This window comes from Elephas maximus, chromosome X, assembly GCF_024166365.1.
Source record: "Elephas maximus indicus isolate mEleMax1 chromosome X, mEleMax1 primary haplotype, whole genome shotgun sequence".
Lineage (NCBI taxonomy): Eukaryota > Metazoa > Chordata > Mammalia > Proboscidea > Elephantidae > Elephas > Elephas maximus.
In genome coordinates this window covers 33,110,626-33,124,128 of record NC_064846.1, presented here as the reverse complement: position 1 = coordinate 33,124,128, position 13,503 = coordinate 33,110,626, and the positions used below count along the sequence as shown (strand labels likewise).

The 13,503-nt window shown below is 40.3% G+C and overlaps 1 protein-coding gene across 5 annotated transcripts in view; it reads left to right on the top strand.

The window, feature by feature from the left end:
* GRIA3 (glutamate ionotropic receptor AMPA type subunit 3) overlaps window positions 1-13,503 on the top strand; it is a 328,994-nt gene that overhangs the window by 295,660 nt on the left and 19,831 nt on the right. For 2 of the 5 annotated variants that reach the window (XM_049871366.1, XM_049871364.1), the window contains exons 13-14: window positions 7,556-7,803; window positions 8,363-8,477. In XM_049871366.1, the coding sequence (XP_049727323.1) occupies window positions 7,556-7,803; window positions 8,363-8,477 (363 nt within the window). Of the gene's footprint in view, window positions 1-7,555; window positions 7,804-8,362; window positions 9,722-9,812; window positions 11,940-13,503 lie in introns of those variants that run through there. The other 3 variants (XM_049871362.1, XM_049871363.1, XR_007515752.1) reach the window with 2 other exon arrangements.

Sequence of the window (13,503 nt, the reverse complement as noted above, 5' to 3'; positions counted from 1 at the left end):
ATGTACCAGCCTTGCAGAGCCCAAGATTCAAATTTTCGCCTCAACAAGAAGACAAATTTCTCCATATTGTTGACCTTCATGATTTATTACAAATAGTTGGAACAGTGACTGTTGAGTCCACGAATGAATAAGGCTCTACGTTACCTACTGTTTCTGGTTAATCTATTCTTCCTCTATCCTCTCTGCATAGCTGTTGTTTGTTCCTTCTTGGGTACAAAATGCTCTGTGAGATGAAATAAACGAATCATGGCAGGTTAGAGAGAAATGAACTTGCTATTACACATTCGGTCCATAATTTTTTTAATTTTTTCCAGATGATTAAGCTAAGATTCAATCCCTTTATTGCCTTCAGTATTTCAGCCAAAATAAGACAGAATAAAAAAAAAATACTAGTGATTTTTTTTTTCCTTCTTTTAGGTCTGAATGTTATACTGCCACTTAAATGCCAGTTAGGAAGATAAACGTTTCAGCTTAATTTTTCTCACTTATGCACTGTTTCTTTTTCCCCCTTCTAACCTCCTTCAGAATTTAGTCATCAACCAGGGGCCAATCATTTCTGCCACGAATTAATTTTTCATTTACTGTATTCATTAATATCTGCCACATGTACACGACACATGTTTAAAGGGCCCACTTAAAACACTGCCATTTATTCTCCTAGAAATGCACAATTACCTAAAGGAGTAAACTTTTTAAATCTGTATCAGCAATCAAAAAGCTCAAATAAATGAAGTAAATGAATCCAAGTTATAGTGTACTTGAATCAGAATTCATGGACCCCTTTGCCCTTGGCCTATAAATTTATCTTTGGAAGGAAATAGTGTAAGAGACAAACTGGTCTGAACCCCTCTTGTGTACTCAGGTCTGACTGGGGCAAGATGAGGAACACTAAGTACCTCCAAGTGCACAAAGATACACAGTGGTGTCTATAAGGCCACCAAACTGGAACCGATCTATGTGTCCTTCAAAGGAGACTGGGTAAATAAACTATAGTATGTTCATAGGTTGAAATGCTATGCAGTCATTACAAAGGAGATGTGCTTATTCTAGTAAAGGTATAAAGAGATGCAGGGGAACGATAAAAACCAAATTCATTATAGTGGTTACCTTTGGGAAGCAGGGAAACGTATGCAATTAGGGAAGGGCGCATAGGCGGGCTTCAACCACATAATATTTTCTTTCTTAAGCTCGGTGGTGGGTACACAGGTATTCTTACATTATTTTTGTATCTTTCTGGGCATCTAAATTATTTAGTATTTTTTAATTCTATGGGGAACTGACCAGGAGATTCCTATTGAGATAAAATAGTTAAGAGAGTCATTGAGAATGCATTTCGTTATGATGCTCACAAATTGTTTTTTGTATCAGATGAGGATAATGTGGTGTGGAATGAATATAAATGACAATGAATGAGATTTCAATATTAAAAGGCCTTGATTATTACAGGAAAAAGTCATTGGTGTGGGCATCAAAGGCAGTCTGAGTAGCATAAAAAAGAGAAGGGTTGTAAAGTGTTTATCCTGGTTGGTTTAGCAGAGGATTGGACCCAATGATCTTTAGAGTAACTTCAGCTCTAGGATTTCACAATGTAAAGCTAGTGCTGGTAGTCATTTTTTTTAATCAACTTTTTGATATCTTTGACCAACAATCTAGTTGTTACTCTAATCAGGCCTAAGCTTCAGTTATTAACCAAAGGTACCGTGAGCACCTACCACGTATCAGGCGTTGTGCTGGCTGCCAAGAAAAATACGAAAACGAGTAAGGCATGGACTTTGTCCTCGAGAAACACTCAGTAACATGGCTCAGAATGACACATAGCCGACTCACCTGAATGTAATATAGTAATTAAGCTCCACAGCAAGGGTATGAGCAAAGCGCTTTGGGAGGGCAGCTGAGGAAGAGCTTTCATGGGGGCCATAGAGGGTCAGGGAAGATTTCACAGAAAGCTTAACAGTTGCTTTTGATCTTGTAAGATGAATGGAAGTTCTTCAGTTAGGGATAATTCAAGCAGAAGCAAAGCATAATCAAACGCATAAGACATAAAAGTGTATGGCATATTTCCATGAACGGTGAGTAGTCCGGTGTGACTGGATCATAGGAAAGTGTAGTCGAGATCATAAAGACTCCTGAATATCATATATAAGAGTTTGAATTTTGTCCTGTAGGTATTAGGGAATGATCACAGAATTTTAAAGAAGGAAGTAAATTGATCAGATTTGTATTTTGAAGGGATAGCTGGAGGATAAATTGAAAAGAGAGATGAAGCAAGCAGAGAGACCAGTTAGGAGGCAATATAGTTCAGGCAAAGGGCAGTGGTGGTTCAGGGGTAGAATTCTCGGTCTTCCGTGCAGGAGAACTGGTGGGTTCAATTCCCAGCCAATGCACCTCAAACACAGGCACCACGCATCTGTCAGTAAAGGCTTGAGTGCTGCTATGATGCCGGACAAGTTTCAGTGGAGCTTCCAGATTAAGATGTACTAGGAAGAAAGGCCTGGCAATCTACTTCCAAAACTCAGCCGTGAGATCATGGGGATGGCGGAGGACCGGGCAGCATTTTGTTCCGTTGTGGATGGGGTCGCCATGAGTCGGGGGCTGACTTGACAGCAGCTAACAACAACATAGTCCAGACCAAAAAAATAATGGAAGCCTGACCCAGGGCAATGCTAATGAGAAAGGAAAGACAATGAAAGGACATATTCCATTGACATTTCTAAATTAGAATAAGTATGACATAATCAGGGGCCAAGGGAAGAGTTAGAACCAAATTTTCTAGCTTCGATTTTGGTAGTTTACTGACAGAATTTAGGAGAGCCAAGTTACATAAGGAAGATAATAAATTTGGTTTGGAAATATTCAATCTGAAAGTATCTTTAGAATCATCAGGTGGAGAAGTCCATCAGCAAAGCTTGGTAGCTGTCTCCCCAAAACATATCTTGAGTCCAACTTCTTCTCGCCACCCCATTACCCACCCTGGTTCAAACCACACTCATCTCTCCCCCAGACTATTAGAATAGCCTCCTGTTCTAATTGCTTCGACTTTGGCCCTCCTTAGTCTATTCTCCACACAGAAGCCAGAATAATCCTTTAAAATTTAAATTAGAGCTTATCACACCTCTAATCAACATCTTCCAATAGCTTCCCATCACATTTAAAACAAATCCAAACTTTTTACCACGACCTACAGAGCCCTGTAAGATCTGGCCTCTTGTCATTCTAAACTCATTCCCTACCACTCTCTCCTTTGCTCATTCTATTTCAGCCACACTGGCTCTTTTTGCTGTTCTTCATGAGAACTAAGTGCCTTAGTTGTCTAGTGCTGCCATAACAGAAATACCACAAGTGGATGGCTTTAACAAAGAGAAATTTATTTCCTCACAGTGAAGTAGGCTAAAAGTCCAAATTCAGGGTGTCGGCTCCAGGGGAAGGCTTTCTCTCTTGGTTGGCCTTCTCATCAATCTTCCCCTGGATTAGGAGCTTCTCTGCACAGGGACCCTGGGTCCAAAGGATGTGCTCTGCTGCCATCACTGCTTTCTTGGTGGTATGAGGTCCCGCCTCTCTGCTCACTTCCCTTTCCTTTTTCTCTCTTGAGAGATAAAATGTGGTACAGGCCACACCCCAGAGAAACCCCCTTTACATTGGATCAGGGATGTGACCTGGGTAAGGGTGTTACAATCCCACCCTAATCCTCTTTAGCATAAAATTACAATCACAAAATGGAGGACAACTACACAATACTGGGAATCATGGCCTAACCAAGTTGACACACATTTTGGGGGGACACAATTCCATCCATGACACTAAGCATGATCCAATCTCAGTGAGAAATTTCAGTCACTCCGTATGGGCCTGAGTAAGGATCTGATTGCCTTAAATACCATGTTTAATTTCCATGGTGATAGCTCTGGGAGTTCCCAAGCAGGCCTCAAGACAAACGCGATGCAGCTAGCAGAGGTCCAGAGAAGAGCAAGTAAACAATAAAAAAAAAATCTAGTGTAGGGGCCAGGAAGCATCATAAAAGGAAATTTGAAAATATGATATATGTTTATGGTTTCTACCATGCTATGTCACCTCTAGTCAAATAGCACCTTAGAATTTTTTCCACAGTTTTCATTCCTAAGTATCTAGCTCCCCATCTCAACTGAAAGCTCCTGGGGGCATTGAGAGTATGCTTCCTTCATATTTTCCAGGATATATAATGCAGAGCTGAAAACACAGTATTTAGTATGTTTTAAGGATCACCTGAATTGAGATGAAATTTAATGTCATTCAATTAAAAATTCCACAAGTAAACACAAAAGAGACTTGGCTTGGTAGAAAGAACTAGCAGCTTTGGTTTGGCCTCAACCTGAGGCCATTCTGTTATAGTCACACCTCTAATAAAGTGCCTTATATATAATAGGTGCTCAATAAATACTTGTTGAAAGGATGGATGTATGACCAAATATGTTAATGTAAACTCAGACAGCACTGATAGAAGAATAATGCTCCAATAACAGGAAGCAAAGAGTTTGTTTTTGTTTTCACTCTGCCCTGGTGCTATATCTGGGATGCAATGTTTATTTCTGGACACTCCAATTTAAGAGAGGCATCACCAACCAGAATGTGTCTGCGGGAGAAACTCCAAAATTGTGAGGGTTATGGAAACAGTATTAGACATTGGTGGAGTTTAGCCTGATGAAGGAATGAGACAGGGGGGCAGAGTAATAGCCTTACACTGTTTGGAGGATTGTCATGTAGAAGAAGAAACATAATTATTTTTCATAGCTCTAGTGGATAGTAACCAAAAATGCCTGGCAAACTGCTTTCATAAAGATTACAGCCATGAAAACTCTATGGAGCAATTCTCTATAACACATGGGGTCACCATGAGTCAGGGACTGAGCTAAGAACAACGTCACGAGCTAAGAACAACAGCGGATAGTACTATAGGGTGGGAGGTACAGAGAAACAAAGTTCAGTTAGAATAAGTACTTTCTTAGAATAATTGGTGTCCCATGCTGAAGTGAGCTACTGAAAATGGTTATACGCTCTGTTCCAATGGGCTTTTTCAAGCAGGTACTAGATAATAGCATAGCAGGATGTAGGGAATATTTCTTCTTTGAGAGGAAGACTGAACTAAGTATCTTTGAACTGGGTTGTAACTCATTAGTGGGATAATGAAATCAATTTATGGGGTCATGAACAGTGTTGCTTAAAAGTGAATTAAATATAAATTCAATGCAGCCCCCATCCAAGTTCCAACAGCCTTCCTTGTACAAATGCAAAAGCCAATCCTCAAATTTATGTGGAAGGCAAGGGATTCTGAATAACAGAAGCAATTTTGAAGAAGAAAAATGAAGTAAGAGGACTCATACTTCCTGATTTCAAAACATACTGTAAAGCTGCAGTAATTAAAACAGCTTGGTACTGGCATAATAATAGACATAGAGACCAATGGAATAGAATTTAGAGTCCAGAAATAAATCCATACTTCTATGGTCAACTGATTTTTGACAAGGGTACTAAATCCATTCAATGGGCAAGGACGAATCTCTTCAATGAATGGTGCTGGGAAAATTGGATTTCCACGCTCAGAAGAATGAATCAGGATCCATTCCTCACACCATACACAAAAAAACAATTCAAAATGGATCCAGGACCTATATGTGAAAATTAAAACCATAAAATTCCTAGAAGAAAGTATAGGAGGAATATGGCTGAGGGCCCTAGTTCTTAACAGTGGACTGTCAAATGTGACAATAAAAGCATGAGCAGCAAAAGACAAAATAGATGGGGCCTCATAAAAATTAAATAGTTGTGTACATCACTAAAGTGAAAAGACAACCTACAGATTGGGAGAAAATTCTCAGGAGCCATATTTCAGATAAGGGTCTAATATCCTATATATATGTATATACACACACACACACAAACACACACATATATGTATAACTTCTACAACTTAACAACAAAAAGACAAATCAAAAAATGGGCAAAGGACTTGAACAGACAGTTCACCGAAGAAGATATTCAAATGGCCAACAAGCACATGAAAAGATGTTCAAAAAAAACCAAACCCATTGTCAAAACCACAATGAGATACCATCTCACCTCCATTAGAATGTCAGTGATTTAAAAACAATGTGCGTTGGTTGTGGAGAAACTGGAACCCTCATCCATTGCTAGTGGGAATGTGAAATGGTACAGCGACTGTGAAAAACAGTTTGGTGGTTCCTCAAAAAGTTGAACATAGAACTACCATATGACCCAGCAATCCCAACCCTAAGTAAATATCCAGAAGAAGTGAAAGCAGGAATGCAAACAGAAACCGGTAAACCAATGTTCATTGCAGCGCTTTTCACAATAGCCAAAAGTTGGAAATAACTTAAATGTCCATCAACAGATAAAAGGATACACAAAAGGTGGTGTATATATATATATATATAAACACAATGGAACATTACTCAACCATGAAGAGAAATGAAGTCCTGCTCATGCCACAACTTGGATAAACCTTGAAAATATTTGTGCTGAGCGAAATAAATCAGTCGCCAGAAGACAAATACTGTGTGATCTCATATGAAATAAGCCAATATACAGAAACCAAAGCATATTAGTAGTTACCAGGGGTAGAAGGGAGGGGGAGGAGTGAATTTTTGTTTAGGGGGCCTTGAGTTTATGTACAGAGTGGTGGAATTATTTGGAAAAGGATAGTGACAAAAGTTGCACAACATGAAGAATGTAATCAATGTCAATAGTCCTGAGACTGTATTGAGAGCTGGAGCCATGGAAGTGGGAACCTTTGACACAGCTGTAATCATGGAGGCTATGGCCACTGTGGGAACACAGTAACAATAGAAAATGGGGAAGGAAAGCCCCAACCACCCTCTCCTCCCAAACTCCTATCTTCTTCTGCTGGTGCTTCCCACTAGAAGCCAGGTGCCAAGAGAGCCTGTGAAGCAGTACTAAAGGATCAGGCTCCCAGGGCAAAGATGAGCAAAGAGTGGATCTGGGATGGGGATAAACAGAATAAATTGAGATGGTTTAGGACAATTAGCCAGTTCCCAAAATGTATCCAACGCATGACCCATTCAAAACCAGTATGGAAACTATTTTTACTCTCTTGGGAGTTTTAAAGTATAAACAAATAAATGCTCTCCTTCGGCTAAAAAAAAAGAAGTGAATTTGAATAGAATAGAAAATATCAGAAAGCATCACACAGAACAAGGGTGAGTATGGTTTTGAGGAACCTCTGTCTCTGGTGGCGTAGTGGTTAAGTGCTACAGCTGCTAACCAAAAGGTCAGCAGTTTGAATCCACCAGGTGCTTCTTAGAAACTCTATGGTGCAGTTCTACCCGGTCCTATAGGGTGGCTATGAGTCGGAATCGACTCAATGGCAATGGGTTAGTGGGTTTTCTGTCTCAAAAATATGTTTGCATATTTTTGTATGGGTCTACTGGGTTGCAATGTAACATGTTTTTCTTACTGTGGGCTGCAGTCAAGAATGTTTGAAAACCACTGGCTTTTCCAGTTTTAAAATCTAGTAGCTCCAAGAATTCTTATCTCTTCATTGCAGAGGTCCAAAATTGCTGTCTATGAGAAAATGTGGTCTTACATGAAATCTGCAGAGCCATCTGTGTTTACCAAAACAACGGCAGATGGAGTGGCCCGTGTGCGAAAGTCCAAGGGAAAGTTCGCCTTCCTGCTGGAGTCAACCATGAATGAGTACATTGAGCAGAGAAAACCGTGTGATACGATGAAAGTTGGTGGAAATCTGGATTCCAAAGGCTATGGTGTGGCAACCCCTAAAGGCTCAGCATTAAGGTGGGTGGAATAATATAACAATATCCGTGTTGTTATAGTATTCCACCTACCCTGATGCATTTTGTTGTCATTTTCTTTCTTGTGGATTTTGAGGTAACATTTCAAAGTTTAAAACCTACAATATTCCATGGAGTTAAATAAGACGGTAAATTATGGTTTCATCTATTTAATGCATCCATTTTTTTAATGTTCTCTCTCTGTGTTGTCCTCTCTGACTGTTTGTTGCTGTTTTAATTTTACAGTTCAACGGCTTTTTCAATTTCAATGGTAAAAGCCAAGTTACGGTGCCATATGTGACGAATGTTAATTGCATGGATGTGGTGTTCTTGTTACTTTTTTCTCAAAGACAATTTCCCCATCCCGCACACTTCAGTTTTGAGCAAATGTTATCCTCCATGCCACCTTCCAATATTTAACCCTGTATTTGCTGTACAGACATTCTTATAGCTCCACGTTCTGTGAAATTTAGCCAATTTGTCCTCTTGTGCTCCTTTTTATACGTTAACGATTTCCTAAGCATTTGTGCATTTTCTTACAAGTTATGTTTTATCGTTTCAAGAAATGCTGTTAACCTGGCAGTATTAAAACTGAATGAGCAAGGCCTCTTGGACAAATTGAAAAACAAATGGTGGTACGACAAAGGAGAGTGCGGCAGCGGGGGCGGTGACTCCAAGGTCAGCCTCAATGTCACCACAACCGGGTACCCTTAGTGACGAGTAATCGGCAAGACTGTTATCTTATTATTGAGGAGAGAGCACCACAAGACTCACACATAAAGTGGAATGACCAGGTTATTCCCCTGCCTGGCAGCTTTGGGAACCAGAAAGACTTTAGGGCGCTGCCCACATTTTTGATCTAACTTGGGTCCCTTCTTAAACTCCCAGACAGAGGCTCCCCGTCCACACCCCTTCCCTCCCTTCACACACTAGACTGGTTGCCTTACAAAGGCCACAATGTGTGTTTCATTGCCCTAGGCTTTCAAAAGTCCAAGGCTTTCCTGTGAGGCTGTCCTCGCCTGCCTCAGTTGAGTGGTATGAGAAATTATTAGATCAATCTACTGAAAAGTCAGGTTATAGCCTTTTTTTTTTCCCCTAGGATGTGATGGTTACTCACAAAGCTTGGTTGGTCGATTAGGGTTGGCTTCTTCAATTCTGTGTATGAGTGATGAGATGTTGCTCTCTATATGTGATGGTCCATTTAAGCAGGCCCCATTTAACTTGAAAGCCAAAAGGACAAGCTCGGTTTCAAGTTAAATGGGGTCTTTCTTCAATAGGCCACCTCATACATTGACTTTGCAAAGACATTTTGTATATTTTAAACAAATGCGTCGTTTCTGTGATACTATGTGTGTATGAATCCCTGATTTGGCTTCTCCTTAGCCATGTTCTTGATTCAGGTAGGTCTAATTGTTATCCAGGCTGCCATCATGAGAAATCCCATCTTATGGCATTCCTTTGGCTCCTTAATACTCTTCAGGGCTAGAATGAATGAATAGCCATCGTCCAAGCAACGAAAGATAGGGGCAAGCTCAGAAGCCATGATACCAAGCGATGGAAAGACACTTTGGGTAAGTACAGGAGAGGACCTGAAAACAGAATCCTCCATGGCCAAGGGGCATGAGAATTATATTGAAGCCTATAAGATTGGCTCTTGTACAACCAAGATACCATGGGCATCTGGAGGTGAAGAACAGTGTTTCCCAACCACAGACCAACAGACAGGCAAGCTAAAACTTTTCTCCTTCAGAGACAATGGTTACACGTCTGCTCCTCTCGTTCCCTCTCTGTTCCTCAGAACCCTGATGGAAAAGTTAGTTTGCCAGTCTGCAGTAGAATATGGGTTTGGAAACACTGATCCAGAGCACTTTCATACAACTTGCAAACCACTTTTCTTCATCACACAATCTTACCAGATACTGGTGAGGCCTTTTATTGTAAAACCTTGATTAACCAGAACTCACCTAACCAATACGCCAGCTAACCGAATTATTGCCCTCCCTCCGCCCCCAGCACTCCATTTTGATGAGAAAGCATCCGTAGTACCCAAAAAGAAGACTGCAAGGAGTTGATTTTTTTAAATCACTTGCCAAGAGATGACCTTGGGGTGAGCTCACAGTCAGCTCTGTCTCCTATCTCTTCTCCATCTGGATTGACCTTCAAACATTAGAAGCTGCTTCCCTGAGGTGAGAAAGTGGATACAAGCATTCTAAGGGAAAAAAAAAATTATTAGCCAAGAATGAAACAAAATGAGTATTCTTATTGAAAATTCCATTCATCCCTTATGGATTCCAATTAATCAAGGTTTTACTCTGTGTCAAAAAGCAGTAACTTCCTTTGCCACCAGTGTGAACTGATGACATTGACAGTTTCGCCAAGGTATTGGCTCATTCGAATTTTGCAGTGACTACCCTGGTGCCCAAAGTACTTAGCACCTTCTTCCTGGTCTTTTTCTCATGTAATTAGCAGGCCATGAGAACCTAACTGTACCATCCAAGTGAGTTGCAGAGTGAAAAATTGAGCTGGAGTGGATACAGTGCTCTCACGAATTCATCCTTCACACTCAGTATGGTTGAAAAGGAGCCATGGACTGTATCAAGATGACTCCAACACAGCCACATGATGCCAAGTGCCCAGAAGTTTTCGAATAACCCGACGTTTGATGTTACATGAACAAAAACTGCACGTATTTCACTGAATTCTTACCCTTCACTCAGATGTTTTGGTATCACGAAGATCCCTAAAACTTTAGACCAGCTATGTGTTAATTACACCACCACTCAAGCTTTTTTTTCCCTCAGCTGATACTGCTGCAAAGTTTTTACCACATAACTTTCTTGGCAGCCCATGATTTCCAGATTATCTGATTTGCAAATAGAAAGCTATTTCAGTAGATCTGAAATATTTTCAACTTCATTGGCCATAGTGCTACCTGCCAGGTCTCTTTCAAATCACTTTTCTTGGTCACTCCTTCAGCCAGCCTCATGAAATAACTCAACCTGTTCCTCAACTATGGCTAACAGTATGATCAGTTCTGCATATCCAACGATTGCTTATTCCATTTCTGGATTATCAAGGAACTTGCCTTTATTATCTTCCTCCTTGCTACCTGCTGTTTTCTGGGAGTGAGCAAGAGAAGGGGCAAGAGATGAATCTGAATCTGTTTTACTACTATTTGGTGGTGATGCTAAAAACAAATCAGTGGAGAAGGAGGTAGAAATGGCAGTGAAACCTCATTAATTTGGAGCCCGATAAATTGGACAGGGATGAGTCTGTGTTTTTTTTTCTATTATCAGGGATGGGGACAAGAGAGGTTTGCTAAGCAAATGGAGAGTTTAGATTAGATTGCCACATGAATTTTTCCTTAAGAAAACAAACCCTTTTCAAATGTTTGAAGCATTTATTCGATTTAATCACAGTCAATTACGAACTTATTTACTAAGGTAGTTCTCATGAGGACTTCCACTAGGGCAACATTTTCTAGTCCGTGTGAATTACAAACTAGACTGAAAGTAATAAAACTGTCGTTCTTCAAACCTATTTTATAATTCAGGCCTCTCTTTGCTCACTCAGACAATCCTTCCCTTCTGTTTAGTTCAAATCAGTGACGTTTTACTGTATTAGGGAAATGGCTTGAGAATTACACCTCTTTATTGTATCTTATCCACAGTTAACAGGACAATTGACTATTGAATATACCATCAGTTCACAGAACAAGTGAGGCCCAGAGATAGTGGTGACTTTGAGAAGGTCACACAGCTAATGCTGTCACAAATCTCTGCTGGCTTTCAGGGTCACCTACTGCGATAATATTGCAGAAGGTAATTTATCACATGTATCCATCCAATGAGCAATGTGAATCTGATTGCATGTGATGTGTTTCCATAAGAGGCAGGTTCATTCTCAACCACCTTGGTTACAAGGCAAATGGCATATTTAAGCCATTCCAGCCCTCAGTACTGATTACTAAAAATGACAATAATCACAAAGCCTGACATTTATGAGTGCTTTTACTTTTTCAAAACTGCTTTCAAGCCTATTATCTCTGAAACCAGAAGAGGGAGAAATACCTATATAACTAATCTCTCTCTCCTGCAACCTTTAAATAACGGTAAATGGGCAATTATATTAAATTGTTGACCTTTTCCCCTCTGCATGTGACATTACACATTCTGAGCCTATTCTAGAAAATGTACTATTCTATGGAAATAATCAGCATCTTTTCAGGCTATTTTAATCATGTACATGCTTGAACTAATGAAAGCATTATTTGTGTTATTTTCAGTTTCCAAATATAAGGAATTAAGATCAAGGTCAGTCACTGACTCAGACCTACATATTGCTTGGTTTTACCAATTTCCTAAACCTAGCCTAATAGGGCCTAAACAAAGCAAAGTTGATCCTTCCTTGATGGACTCTAAATACACAGGCAAGGATCACAGAAATTAGAGCTGTGGTTTCGGAATTTTTAACCTGCAAACTGCAAATCACCCATTTGTGTTAGTGCCTTATTACAACGCCTGTGCAAATGTGGTAATTAAGAGCCAGTAGGTGGTTTCAGCGCTAAACCCTTATCACCAGGGGTTTGTGACACACCCAGTGAAAGTCTGTCACTGTAAGTCACACCCGAATGGGGATTTAGCCGATGGATTACCACATAGACACATCAGCTGCCCTCCACAGCTGCCTGTTGCCTCAGACTTTGCATTCTCCTAACCACCACCACCACCACCACCACCACCACCACCACCACCCCACTCTGCCTCATTCTCTGAGTAAAGGGTGCCAGCTTGGCTTTCCCATCTATCATTACCTTATAAGAGGGGCTCAGTCAGTGAAACAAGCTATCCATGCCTGGGGTGACTTGATATTGCAAGGTATTACAAACCCTACTCCACCTCACCCTAAAATTCTACCTGGCTTTAATTCTATCCAAGGATTTAAGTAGATTTCTACTGCCCACATTCTCTAAGCGGGAAAATCAGCACACATAGTCTGACAAGTAAGACTTGCATACTGTTGGGACCATTGAACAGAATGCTTTAAATGGAACCATTCTGAACCCTTTGACTGCAATGAGATTTGTATGTTCTGCGCCTTGAGCTGTAAGGCATATGGAGAAGTAAGGGATGAGAATAGGATATGCAGTTAAATCTTCATTATTTAAGGAAATGATTGGATGATCATTATGACTTAGAGAATTAGTGCTACAGAAATGCAGTTTTATCATCTTTGAAAATATATAGGGACTAGAATACACTAAAGGAGCCTTGGTGGCATAGTGGTTAAGCTCTTGGCTGCTAACCAAAAGGTCGGTGCTTCAAACCCACCAGCCGCTTCATGGGAGAAAGATGTGGCAGTTTGCTTCGGTAAAGTTTCCAGCCTTGGAAACCCTATGGGGCAGCTCTACTCTGTCCTACAGGGCCGCTATGAGTCGGAATCAACTCGGCGGCAACAGGCTAGTTAGGTTAGAATAAACTAACAAATATGAGTTTAGAGAAGAACTTGTTTTGATAGATTCAAAAAGTAGCTTGCACTTAAAATTAGTTGTGCTTCTTTTCACATGGGTGCTTTTAAAGTACCTCAGAAGTATGTTCTCATAAGAAATTCAAACATGTTTCTTGTCCCTATCCCTGGCAATCTTTTTTTTTTTTTTTTTCTAAATTCCATGCATTTGCTTAGCAAGCCTTCTCTTCAAAGGTAG